We start from the raw sequence: 12,255 nt of genomic DNA on the forward strand, positions 1-12,255 counted from the left end.
AGGGTTTTATGAAGAATGGGAAAAAAAAGAGGAAAAAAGTGTTTTTTTTTTTTTGTGGGAAAAAGTGAGGGGAAAGGGGAGGGATATAGGGGGGGTAAAGAGGGGAAAAGGGGAGGGAAGAGGAAAAATGAAGGGGGCGGGGCTAACTGGGGGTGGGGTTAATTGGGGCGGTGCTAATTGGGGGCGGGACCACGCCTCCGAGTGGGCGGAGCTTCGGCCCGGCCCGGCTCGGCTCGGCTCGGCTCGGGTGAGTGGGGCGGGGGGCGGTAGGGCTGCGGGGCGGGATGTAGGGTCGCCGGGTTCTTCCCACCCCATCCACAGCTTGGATTTTCTGTTTTTTTTTGGGTGGCTTTTTTCCTGCAAAATCCCCCATTTCCGGCATTTTGGCCTCAGCCCGGCCTCCCTGCCTCCACCCGGGGGAGGGTGGTGCTCAGCGGGTGGTGCTCAGCGGGGTTTGGGGCTGTCCCTTTCCTTCTCAAACCTGCCCCCAAAGCCTGCCGCTGGGGGACCGGGTGTGGAGGAGCCTCGGGGAGATGCTGGGGTGGGTCACAAGCCCTCCTGGTGGGTTTCAGGGCGCTTGCGAAGCTTGCTTTGGGGGTCTCGGTGCAAAGGGCTGGGTGCTCCCAGGTTGTTATTTATGGGGTTTTGTCCTTGTAGGGGCGGAGGGTTCCTGCTTTGCAAGGGGGAAAGTGAGCGCAAGGCCACGGGGCTGGTTAATGATCACCTCCCCTGCTATGCTGCTGCACCCGCCTGACCCCACCGCACCTCTCCCAGGTTTTATGGGGTCCTGCACCCTGTCCTGACCCCATTCAGCTCCTCAAGTTGCTTTGTCCCAATAACTAACCACCCTTGCACCCTAACAGCCTGTTTGGGGGTGTCTTGCAGCACCATGCAGCCGGCAGCCAGCACCTTTCCCCCAGACGATGAGCCCCTGCTGGAGGAGCCTCCCGGCGGGCGAAAGCCAGGCGACCACTCCAATGGGGCTTACGTGATTTTTTTCCTGCTGGGCATCGGGTCCCTGCTGCCCTGGAATTTTTTCATCACCGCCAAGCACTACTGGGTGTACAAGCTGCAGAACTGCTCGGAGCAGGCGGGACAGGCACCCTCGGACCTGCGGGTGAGTGCGTGGCTGCTGCAGGTCGGTGTGCCCAAAGGAGCAGCTACCCTTGGGTGTTTAGGGCCAAAACAGCCACTTTCCACCTTAACTCGCTCCTTTTCCCTCCGCCTCCCCAGCAGGTGGGTGAGCATCCTCTGGGGTTTTGTGTGCTGCCAGCCTAGGGCGGGGATTTATTGGGGGAGCACAAATATCTGCAAGAAAAATAATTAAAAGTTGTAGTAGTTTGTGGCCTGACCCTTACCTGTGTTCAAAGTACTAGGGCACGGATTTATGGCGCATTAAAAAAAATCATTTAGTCTGGCCCGTAAGCAAGCCTGTAGTTCTTAGGATGATTTTTCCTTCTGTGCGTTTCTTGCACTCTGTGCTCCTGTGCTTCCCCAGCCAGCTCCGAGAGGGCCGGGCTCGCAGCTCGGTGCTGACTTGCTCTGAACTCCTGGCGGGGCACTGAACACATTTTAAGTGTTTTCTTCCTTGCAGTGGCTGTTTGGAGGTGATGGCAGCCACGGTGGGAGGGTTTTACAGGAGTGTGGGGTTTGCAATGTCTTGCTCCCCCGGGATGTTTTACGGTTTCTCCTTCAAGGTCTGGCAGGTGTGACCGGAGCATCTCCTGCAGCCATAAACTTCTGGCTGCTGGCATACAGGACAGAGATCTGGATGTGCCAGCCAGCGGTCAGCAGGCTTGCTAGCAAGGGGGTCACAAAGCACTTTTTCTCCCCCCAAAAACCTTCCTTTGCTCCTCCTTGTCCTCGCTGCTTGTTCCCTTTGGAGACCAGAAAAGCCACCCCCGGTGCCGCAAGCACCCAAAATCAGTTTTATTTTCAGAGTTTTGCCATCTTGAGATCCAGCTGCTGGCCAGAGAATCGTCCCTGAGACTCAACCACCCAGGAGCCACCCAAAATCAACCCTGCCCGGGGCGTGTGGCCTCCCTTTGCCTCCTCGCGCTCATTGCACCGGGTGATGCCATTTCTTTGTGGCTGGAAAAAGCGTCAGCGTCATGAGCCCACAGCCAGCCCTCCTGCTGCCCAGCTTGTCCAGGTGGTTTGGGCACATTTTTTATTAACGAGGGCAGAGCTGGATGTAATGCCCACGTTTCCTCCGTGCTTTCTGACCAGCATCCGGAGCTGGGCTGATTTTAACGCTCGGAGCAGGGTGCGAAGGGGACGCTCCTTCCTCCCCATCGCACCCGCAGGAGGTGAGGTTTGCAGCAGCTGGTTTCAAGTAAAGTAGGTGGTTATTGCTGATTCTGGCTGCTTTTTGTTGGTTTTTTTCCTTCTGCTTAAAGTTTTGTTGCTGTGTTTCTGAAGGTGCATCCCACAGGTGGATTTCTCTGGGAATCGCAGCACTTAGCTTCCAGTATTTCCTGCTCAGAAATAGCTTAGCACAAACAAACTGTGCTAGTTTTGAAGGTACCCTTGATTGGATCAGCCATTTCTTTGTTGAAAAAGATGTTTTTCCTCTTTCCACATTTTTTTTTGTCCCCTGGTGCTTTAATTGGAGTAAGGGCATGGTCAAGTTTGTTTTCTTCCTTGGTGATGTGTCCGTGTCCAAATGTGTACGGGATGCTGCTGAGAGTGAGGATTTTTAATTCCTTCAGTGCAGAGCAACCTGGGTCTTCCGTGGTGGTTGAGTCTCATCAAAAATAATGCCATCAACCCCTCATTTCTGCTGAGGGAAGCAATCTGGCCATGGCAAGGACCTAAAGCTTGCAGGTGGTTTGTGATTCCAGCCCAACACGTCCCGGTGCGCTGTGCTCCCGTCCGCTGGGCACGGCGATGCTCTGGTGCTCGCTGCTCCTCAGTGGTACAAGGTAACCTTGCTGGTTTCTGAACTTGCAAATTGGGATTTGGGGCAACACCGAGTTGTTTAAAAATGGATACACCAAGTGGTTTAAACAGCAAGTGGTTTAAAAATGGATATACTTCTGCTTGGTGGAAAGCTCTCTAAAGCTTTGTTCCCCCCACACACACCTCAAAAAGAAAATTAACTTGAAAGTGCACTAAATATCCATGTTTTTTTGATGTTTTTTTTTTTTTAGGTAGGCTGGTAAATAAGGCTTAGTTTTAGCAGGTCGCTTTGTCTGTTCTCCCTTAATTCGGTGCGTGGCTGCGGAGCTCGGATCCTGCTGCTTTTCCCCAAGCTGATGCAGTAGCTGCAGGTGTTTGTCTCCGCATATGCAGCCCCTCCAGGAGCAATTATTACATTTCTTGTTGCTTTCAGTAAAGCCCTTGATGGGGAAGAACAAATTAACGTGCTTGCAAACTGATTAAGAGACTACAGCGCAAAGCTGCAGGAAAACCTGTGGCGGGGAGAGCAAAGGTGCCGGATTCCCCCCGGATGTGGCTGCTGGGGGCCTGGGGAGGATCTCATTTGGGGTCTCCTATGTAGGTTGTCCTCCCTGCAAACATCGTCCCGCCTGCAGGCTGGGACTCCTGGGGGAAAAAAGGGGTTTTAGGGACCTTAAGGAGGATGGAGCGGACGGGGTTTTAACAGCGTGATGCGTAAAGTGGGTTGAAGATGCAGTCTTGGCATGGAAATCTCACTTTTTGCTGTGGTTTATTGCTTTCTGTGTCCATCTTCTCCACTGGCCGTGACCAGCCTGGTGGTATTGACCCGTGCTCCAGCCTGGTTTCCCAAATGATGGATGAGGCCGTGAGGTGAATGTCCACTGAGCCTCAGCCTCTTTCAGAGTGGGAGGCCAGGAGGGAAAATCACGTCCCTCTGCTTGAAAATGTTTCTCTCTGACCATTTATTTCCCCCCTTTTTCCTGGCAGGACTATTTTGAGAGTTACATCTCCATCGCTTCCACCGTGCCCTCAGTGCTGTGCCTGGTTGGAAACTTCCTGCTGGTCAACAAGTAGGTGTGGGGTGGGCACCTTCCCCCTCCCCTCCTCCTCCTTTCTGCCCCAAAAGTGAGCCCGAGCAACGAGTAGTTGCTCAAACAATTAATTATCTCCCTTTACCCTTCGTTTTCTTTACTTTAAATGCAATTTGCTCCTTCTCACAGCAGAGGAGATGCTCTCTGCGTCACGTTACGGTTATAAAATGGGGAGGCAACAGCAAAAGGTGGGTTTGGGGTGGGTTTGGGGTGGGTTTGGAAGGATGCCGTTCCTCCTTGCCGTCCCCAGGGTGCCCGCCAGCGTCCGCATCCTGGCCTCGCTCTTCGTCATGCTCTCCGTCTTCCTGGTGATCACGGTGCTGGTGAAGGTCGACACATCAGCCTGGACCCCCCTCTTCTTCGGCCTCACCCTCGCCTGCGTGGTGGTGGTCAGCGGCGCCTCCACCGTCTTCACCAGCAGCATCCTGGGCCTGAGCAGCCGCTTCCCCATGAGGAACTCGCAGGCACTGATCTCAGGTTCGTGTCCCCAAGCACTGGAGGGTTCCTCCTGCGTGGGCATCCTGGTGGGATCGTGCTCCTGGGTCCCCTTGGGTTGCTGGTTTGTTGGTTTTTTTTTTTTTCCCCCTCCCTGCATCACGCGGTGTTTATTTTAGAAACTTAACTTTGCTTTGAAAAAAAAAAAAAAGGCACAAAACTTGCAGGCTGTACTAAAGGGAAGTTGCTGAACGAGAAGCACAACGGGTCACATGAGCCGGCACTCTCATTTCTGTAAATACCCTAAAAGCTCAGCGCTGGGGGCTCGGCAGAGACAGACCCTCACCATCCCTGTCCCTGGGGGGAACATCCCCCCGAGCAGCCATGGCTCGAGCTGTAATTTGTTCCCTGCAGGGAAAAGGGGGGAAGGAGGCGTTATGAATGTGCAGTAGGATGGCTGAGAAGCCAAGAGGAAAGGGAAAAAATGGAAGAACGTCTCCATCTCCATTTCCCGGGGCCAAGAAAGGAGTGTTTTAAGGAGCAGGGGAACCATGGCAGTGCCTGCCTGGTGCTCCAGTGCCTTGCCAGATTTTGTGGAGCCCCCTCCAGCCTTGGGGCATGGTTTGGACCCGCTGCTTTGTGCCCCACAAATGTCTATCTGTCAGGTCAGGCCATGGGCGGCACGCTCAGCGCCATCGCGTCCCTCGTCGACCTGGCGGCGGCGGCCGATGTGACTGACAGCGCCCTGGCTTACTTCCTCACCGCCGACATCTTCATCGTCGTCTGCATCATGGTCTACCTCCTGCTGCCCCGCCTGCAGTACTCCAGGTATGGGCTGGGCTTGGTGGTAGCACCCACGGGATGTCGCCATCCGACCAAAACCACAAACTGGTTTTGTTTTCTTTTGTTGTTTTTTCCCATCCCCGGGGTGGGAGAAGAGGATGCTGACGTGCGCTCCTCCCAGATTTCCAGCACCTGTATGACTTTGCATGAGGCTCACGACCTCCCTCCTCTCTTTTTTTCAGATATTACTTGAGAAGCCACCAGGAGAGCCCGTCCCCAGCCACCGTGCTGCCTGGTGACCCCGTGGGGGACGAGGCAGAGCCGGGAGGCACCGCGAGCAGCGTGCTGCTGCCCGGCCGCCCCGGCGTCCCCCCGCTGCGCCCCATCCTGCGCAAGACGGCTGCCCTGGGCTCCTGCCTCTTCTACGTCTTCTTTGTCTCCATCATCATCTTCCCATCCCTCTCCTCCAACATCGAGTCCGTCCACAAGACCTCAGGGAGCCCGTGGAGCACCAAGTACTTTGTGCCCCTCACCAGCTTCCTCCTGTACAACTTTGCCGACTGGTGCGGGCGGCAGATCACCGCCTGGATCCAGGCGCCAGGCCCCAACAGCAAGCTGCTGCCCGCCCTGGTCCTCCTCAGGACCATCTTCCTCCCCCTCTTCATCCTCAGCAACTACCAGCCCCGGGCTCACATCCAGACGGTGCTCTTCGCCCGCGACGCCTACCCGGTGGCCTTCACGGCGCTGCTGGGGCTCAGCAACGGCTACCTGGGCACGCTGGCCATCGTCTACGGCCCCAAGATCGTGCCGAAGGAGCTGGCCGAGGCAGCGGGGGTGGTGATGACGTTGTACCTGGTGCTGGGGCTGGCCCTGGGCTCCGCGTGCTCTGTGCTCATCGTGCACCTCATCTAGAGCAGCGTGTCCCCGGAGCCCCCCGAGGACAAGCTGGGGACCAAAACCAATGGACCAAAAAGCCCCGAGCTCAGGGACACAGTAGGGACACCCGAGTGGCCAAAGAGACCTCTCCCTCCTTAAAATGCTCCCTGGGAAATGGCGGCTTGCTGCGTAAAAGCCTGGCGGTGGCATGAGACCAAAGATCCTGCAGCCCTCGAGGTCCCAAGGGAGCTCGGAGGGCAGGGAGCAGCAGGGCATCGTTTCGGGGGGATTTCCCTGAGGAAAGGGAATTCCTGGCGTGTGTGAGGGCAACTTCCTCACTTGCACTTCTGCTTGCTTGAGTTGTTCCAGCTGAGATCAGCCCGTGGCTGTTGGACTTCCTGTGCTGCGGGGTGCAGCTGTGAATTGGTTAATTCCAGCAGGAGGACCCCAAATGCCTCTGGGGGGTGAGGTGCTGGGGCACCCAGAGGGCTTCAAAGCCATTTAAACCGCTCTGTGCAAGTGCAGCCCGGGCTACACACAATTGTTATATTTATTTTCTCAAATTTATGGTCTGGGAGAGGGGAAGCAGTGAGCAAGGAGGCAATGGCATAGCTTGGCGTTGCAGCTGCTGCCTCGGGGGGGAATATCTGTGGAAAACCCTTCCTGTAAGACTTGGTGACTAGAATTACTGGAAGAGGAACGGATCTCTTTTATTTTCTTTGTAGCCCACTGGGTTTAACCCCAGGCCACTTACAGAGACGAAGCTTGATGTTGTGCCTTCAGTGCGATACTCTCGGCATCATTTGGGCTCCTGGGCGATGCATGTGCAGCTTCGGGTGATTTTATTTTTTTAAATCATAAAATCCTGACACGGGTGGAAAATTTATAGGGCACGTGGTACAGAGGCTAAGCTGTACGGCCCACAGCTTTGCACACAGAGGCTCTGCAGTGCACAAGCACTGGTGATGGCTTTAATATTTCCCTGGTTGGACACTGACTTGCTCTGGGTGCAAGTTGCTTCTTGTCTGCAGGTGTGAAATCGTTTCTGAGGTGGAAATACCCAGGGCTGAGCACCTGCAGGTGGCGTCTCAAATATTCATGTCTTCAGCTTCAGGTGGCCTCGGTGGGGTTTTATGGGGAGAGGTGTCGTGCTGGGCTGGTTCCTGAACTGCCCGGTACCAGGTTATGAGGTCCTGCTAATTACGGTCTGCTCTGCTCGTCCTCCCTGTGATGTTACAGAGGGAAGTGACCGAATACCTCTCGAGACAGCACTTGATGGTCTGGTACTGTCGCTAATAAAGTTAATTCTTGATACTGTGTAAATGCTGGTGGCTGGAGCAGTGTTTTGGGAAACGTGCAGGTGATGCTCTCGGGTCTTTTGCGGTTGCCTTGAAGGCAGAAAACTAACACTGGGAAGCTGGTAGGGAGAGGGGGGTGGATGAAAGGGCAGCGAGCGGAGGAGCTGCATCTGTCGCAGCTTCTGCCCAGAAGAAATAACCCAGCCTATGCCCGACCTCTTTTGTGCCCTGTCTGTCCTCGTGGAGATGTCAGCTCCTCCCTGCTTCCAGAGCCTCTCAGAGCACAAGGGCTTGTGCCCCTTAGGGGCCTCAAAGCAAACCCTTGTGCTCTGAGAGGCAAGGGACCGTGCGTTAGGGCGTGCTGCCCATCTCACGAGGGCTGTGAGCGACTTTCTCATCTCCAAAGCCTTGCGTGGGCTGTCCCCGCTCCGCAGAGCGCCCTGCGGGGTCGGGCTGCTGCTCCCTGCCAGCTCTCCATCTGTAACACCAGCCTTCAAGGCGCGGGGGGCTTTTGGCACGGCGCTGCCAGCATTTGGCAGGTGGGAGCATCTTTGAACCCACCTCGCTGCCCTCCAGCGTCGCCTTGGCGAGGGACAGAAGAGGAGCGCTGCTGCCTCTTGGCCGCACGCGTTTTGGGGCAGGAGCCATCCTTTCAGCGTTTTCCTGGGATGCTGGGGCCAAAGCAGAGGCAGCTGCAGTGCCAGGAGCAAGGTGGATGGAAGCTGAGCTGGGGGGGGGGGGGGGGGGGGGGAAGATGGAAATTTGGGGGTCCGGGACCCCGTGGGCGAGCTCTGTGCCCCAAACAGCTCTGCTTTGAAACAGCGCCAGCCAGCTGCAGGCTTGCCCGGCTGCCGTGCTCCTTCTGCGTGCTTTATGGGGTAATTTGTACTATATTTACACGGCAGCGCTCAACAGTTTTTTTAAATGGAAGCGAGGAAAACGCTGTCGAATGAATTGTTACAAAAAAGCCCCGTTTGCCATTCCAGCAGGGGGGAAGAAAGAGGGATAAAAATCACCGTCCTAGGGACGTTCTGTTCGTCAGATCTGGGTATTTTTTCCCTTGATTTGTGAGCCTAATGCGAGGAGAAGGAGCCGCAGATGCATGCTGAATTCTGCAGGGAACATATGCATGCATTTAAATCATTTACAGCATTTACTGGTGCAATTGTAAGGCACATTATTTTCCTGCATTTGTAATTAGGCTCCAAGCAGATGGCGAAGGACTGTAGCTTGTGATTAGACCGGCTTGTGCTCTGCCGGGCTGCACGGGGAGAACAAACCGCGCCCGGAAAGTTTCTCCCCTAATTCTCCCTGCACCGCTCCTGGTGCTCAGCCGCACGAGATGTGCCACCCGCTTTGATGAATGCTTTTAATACGAAGCAGAAGAGGTTGGAAATGGGAACGAGCTCCATGCAGGATGCTCCACGAGCCCTGAGTATGCCCAGCGTCTTGGCCGTGCCTTTTTTCTTCCCTGGGGCAACGCGGGGTTGGATCTTCATCCCTAGGACGTGGCTCCTGCTTTAAATGCACCACCTTGGAGACCTGCAGGCATCACTTTTTGTCATTTGGTTGGACGAGATGATCTTGTATGTCCTTTCCAACCTTGTGTTTCTGTGATTCTGTGATTTTGTTTCTAGGATCGAGCAGCAGCAGCCCAAGTGCCAGCATCTCCGTGCCAAACCCGTGTAGTATTTCCATGCACCTTCACTTCAGTAGTCAAGAGCCACCTCTTGCTGTCCAGTAGTCACATCAAGGAGACTTCATTGGGTGTTACGTACTCATTTTTCTCCTCTTTCTCATTTCCCTTGCTTGCCTTCTTCATTTGCAGGGGTGCCAGCTCGGCCAGGACGGCCCGAAATGCGGGGCAAGGGGCAGAGCAGAGCGGGGCAGAGGGCCGGGAAGGCAGAAAGCAAGCAGGAGGGTGCTGTGTGGGTGCTGTGCCTGTAGATGGCACCTTCCCCTCTGCCTGCGCCGAGCGGGATGGAAACGGGAGCAGAAACCGGCTGGGCTCGGGGCTGGGAGAGGGAGGGATGCTCGTGGTGCCCCGCAGGCTGTCCCCAGGGGGACAAGGGGCCCAGCTCTGCCTCCCGTCGCGATAATCTCCTGGGGAATGGATCCCCTCACTTTTTCCCCAAGTGTGGCTCTTCCCGAAGCTGGAGGTGGCAGCCGATGGAGAGAGGCACAGTAAGTGGGCTTGCGCGCAGCCCACCGTCTTCAGACGTTTCCTTCCCCCTCAGTATAAGCTATCACCCTATAAACTTGCAATTTGAATCCACTGATTCTCTACTTTTAAAGGAAAAATAAAGAAATCAGCTGTCCTTTCAGCTCTTTTCAGAGAGAAAAAACACCAGCCACCTCATCGCTTTGCTCAGATTCCTCATCAGCCTTTCACCCACAAACCCGTAAAAAAAAAATCAGGATCCTAATATTGGCCTTCAAAGTCCGTGGGAAATGGACCTGGAAATTAATTTCCCACCAGAAAAACGCTTCTCTGTCAGCCCTGTGCTCAGCAGCATTGCACAGGTGGTCACAAAAAAAAAAAAAAAACAGTGCAAGTCTTGCACAAATTAATTCTGCAAATTTGCTGAAGTCCAGCAAAAAAAAAACTGGTCCGGGTGCGAGCGGGGTGGCAGGCTGAGGGCTGCGGCATTTAGGAACGGGGTGAGAATTAAGCAGGGGAGAGATGTGCTTTATTTAAATAGGCACGTTAACCTGAGAGCAAACCCAGGCATGATGTGAAGAAATTATTTCTTAGTGAGCTGCACCTCAGGGACTTCTCTTTAACCCCCATGGGTGCTGCAGCCTTCCTGGTGCAGGGCTGGCTCTGCTGCGTGCTATGTGCACTCTGGGGGGGCTCCCAAATCCCAAGGGCTCCCCATGGCTGTGGGGGCATGGGAGCAGCCCCCTGCCCAACCCAAATCGATCGGCGGAGGAGCCGAGGTAATTGCATAATTAGCAGAAGCTGTGCAGGAGAGGCAAGGGTTTAATTATCCCCTCCTGCTCCTGCCGAGGGGTTTGCCCACTGCAGCTCCAGAAGGAGGGATGTGCAGGTGAGTGTGTGTGGCTCCACGAGAGGTTTCAGGGATGGAAAAAGCTTACTTAGGGTTTTAATTAGGAGCTGCTCAGGGTGGGGTATTGGGGTGAGGTCCCCTGAGATGGGGGTGGCTGTGGGTTTTTGTATGGCCCCAAAGCCCTGTCCATTTGGGGGGCTGCCTTGTTTCAGGCGGGGTTTATGGGGCTCTGTTGCTTCCAAAAAAAAAAAAAAAAAAATGAGGAATGGGGTGAAAGTGGTGAATTTGGCTGCTGTCTTTAGGGTCTTTGTAGGGAGGGCTCGGGCTGGAGACAGGGATCTGCCCTGTGATGTCCTGTGGGGACCAGGCTGAGGGTAGAGATGAGGTGTGGGGAAGCCACCTGCTCTTCCTCTGGCTTTTAGGGACAAATATCCTGCTGAAGGCTGATGCTCCTCTCAGTGCAGGGCCCTGGGTGAGCAGGAGCTGCGCTGACTGAGCACACCGGGGTAACAACCAGCCCCTCCGTGGGGAGGGGACAGGGGTGCAACCCTAATCCCACTGGGGTCGCGTCGCTCCTCCTGTCCCTACCCAGATGCTTGCGAGGCCACGGGTGCACCGTGGTCACTCGTGGGGTCAGCGGGGACTTCTGGCACGAAGGGTTGGAGGCGCGTATTGCTAGCTCCGTGCCGAGAACACCGTGTTAGAAACCGAGGCACCCAAGGGAGAGGAACAACAACCGCTGCGCTGCCCGTGTCGCGTTGCCGCTCATGGATGATTTACGCCCCGCTCCCCGGCCTGCCAGCACGGGGAAACGGCACCCAAAGGGCTGAGACAAGGGGGCCGGCTCAAAACTTGACGCTCCCCGGGCTGAAGTTTCTTGGCAAGAGGCAGGGGTGGGCGTGCAGGGGCCCCTTTCCAGCCGGACCCCGCGCCCCCGGGGGGCTGAGCGTGGTCCCCAGCCCCTGGGGGTGCTGAGCAGGGGCTTTGGGGCAGGCTGCCCGGGGTGGGGGGGCGCAACTCCCCCTTACCTGGGCGAGGGGCGCTGCGCCAGCCTCCGCTGCGCCGCTCGGGCTCCTGCCCACCCCTTCCTCCTCCTCCTCCTCTTCCTCCTCCTCCTGCTGCTGCTGCCTGGGCTCGCTCGGCGGCGCGGCTGGCGGCCGGGGGGGGGCTCAGGGCTGGCTCTGGGACCGGCCCCCGCCACAGGTGATGTCCCCAAGGGCAGCGCCCCGCCACAGGTAATGTCCCCCCCGCCGGGCTGCGTGGGCACCGCGTGGGTTTGCACGGGAGGGATGCGCGGGGCTGTCCCCCCCCCCCCTTTTTTTTCCCCGGCTTTGAGCCCCCTTATCCCTCCCCCGGCATCTTTGCTTTGCTTCTGCCGAGGGGACAACTTGTTTGGGGTGAGCATCCTCACCGTTATTGTTATATATAGATATTATATATATATATTTTTTTTTTTTTTTGGGGGGGGGGGGTGGCTGGGAGAGAGGAGCTAGGGAGGATCCAGAGCCGTGCTCTCCATGGCAGGAGCCAGAGCATTCAGTTCTCCTCCCTTTGGGCAAAAAATAAATGGGCTTGTGGCTGCTGGTCTGACCCCAGACCACAAAGCAACCCCCTCCCCAGCCCTTTATCCCTCTCCCTGCTTTATGATTTCGAGCCTGGATTAAAGGAGGAGGAAAAAGCTGTAAACTTTCCCGGGCTGAACTTGTACAAAAGGCAGCGAGTGCGGGAGTGTGCGGGAGGCTGGAGTTAAAGCCGGGCTGCAGCCGCCTCCGAGAGGTGCTCGGGGCTGGCAGTGGCCAAGCAGGGCTCAATTGGAAGGAAGGAGATTTCTTTAATCCTCTCCAAAATCCATATTAAACG

At 56.0% G+C, this 12,255-nt stretch overlaps 2 protein-coding genes across 5 annotated transcripts in view; both read left to right on the plus strand.

Annotated features, from left to right (window-relative positions):
• The first annotated feature begins 144 nt into the window (after positions 1–144).
• On the plus strand, positions 145–6,845 carry SLC29A3 (solute carrier family 29 member 3). 4 transcript variants are annotated; one of them, XM_048069360.2, is made up of 6 exons: positions 145–247; positions 886–1,117; positions 3,889–3,971; positions 4,243–4,469; positions 5,093–5,255; positions 5,453–6,845. In XM_048069360.2, the coding sequence occupies exons 2-6, from the start codon at positions 890–892 to the stop codon at positions 6,120–6,122; spliced, it is 1,371 nt and encodes a 456-aa protein (XP_047925317.1). In that variant the 5' UTR covers positions 145–247; positions 886–889; the 3' UTR covers positions 6,123–6,845. The 4 variants fall into 4 exon arrangements, with proteins under 4 accessions (XP_047925317.1, XP_047925316.1, XP_013028233.1 ...); XM_048069359.2 differs by having other exon boundaries at positions 200–247; positions 864–1,117; XM_013172779.3 differs by lacking the exon at positions 145–247 and adding an exon at positions 345–541.
• A 3,548-nt stretch (positions 6,846–10,393) lies between these two features.
• Positions 10,394–12,255, plus strand: part of CDH23 (cadherin related 23) — a 132,401-nt gene continuing 130,539 nt past the window's right edge. Inside the window, 1 exon segment of the mRNA XM_067000586.1 lies at positions 10,394–10,434. The gene's annotated coding sequence lies outside the window, so the exon portion shown is untranslated.

Source organism: Anser cygnoides, chromosome 7, assembly GCF_040182565.1.
Source record: "Anser cygnoides isolate HZ-2024a breed goose chromosome 7, Taihu_goose_T2T_genome, whole genome shotgun sequence".
Taxonomy (NCBI): Eukaryota; Metazoa; Chordata; class Aves; order Anseriformes; family Anatidae; genus Anser; species Anser cygnoides.

Bases quoted from the DNA above. Each gene is read 5' to 3' on its own strand.
- SLC29A3 (XM_013172779.3), top strand. The intron at 4,470-5,092 runs GTTCGTGTCCCC...TCTATCTGTCAG, and splicing joins CTCGCAGGCACTGATCTCAG to GTCAGGCCATGGGCGGCACG. The intron at 5,256-5,452 runs GTATGGGCTGGG...TCTTTTTTTCAG, and splicing joins CCCCGCCTGCAGTACTCCAG to ATATTACTTGAGAAGCCACC.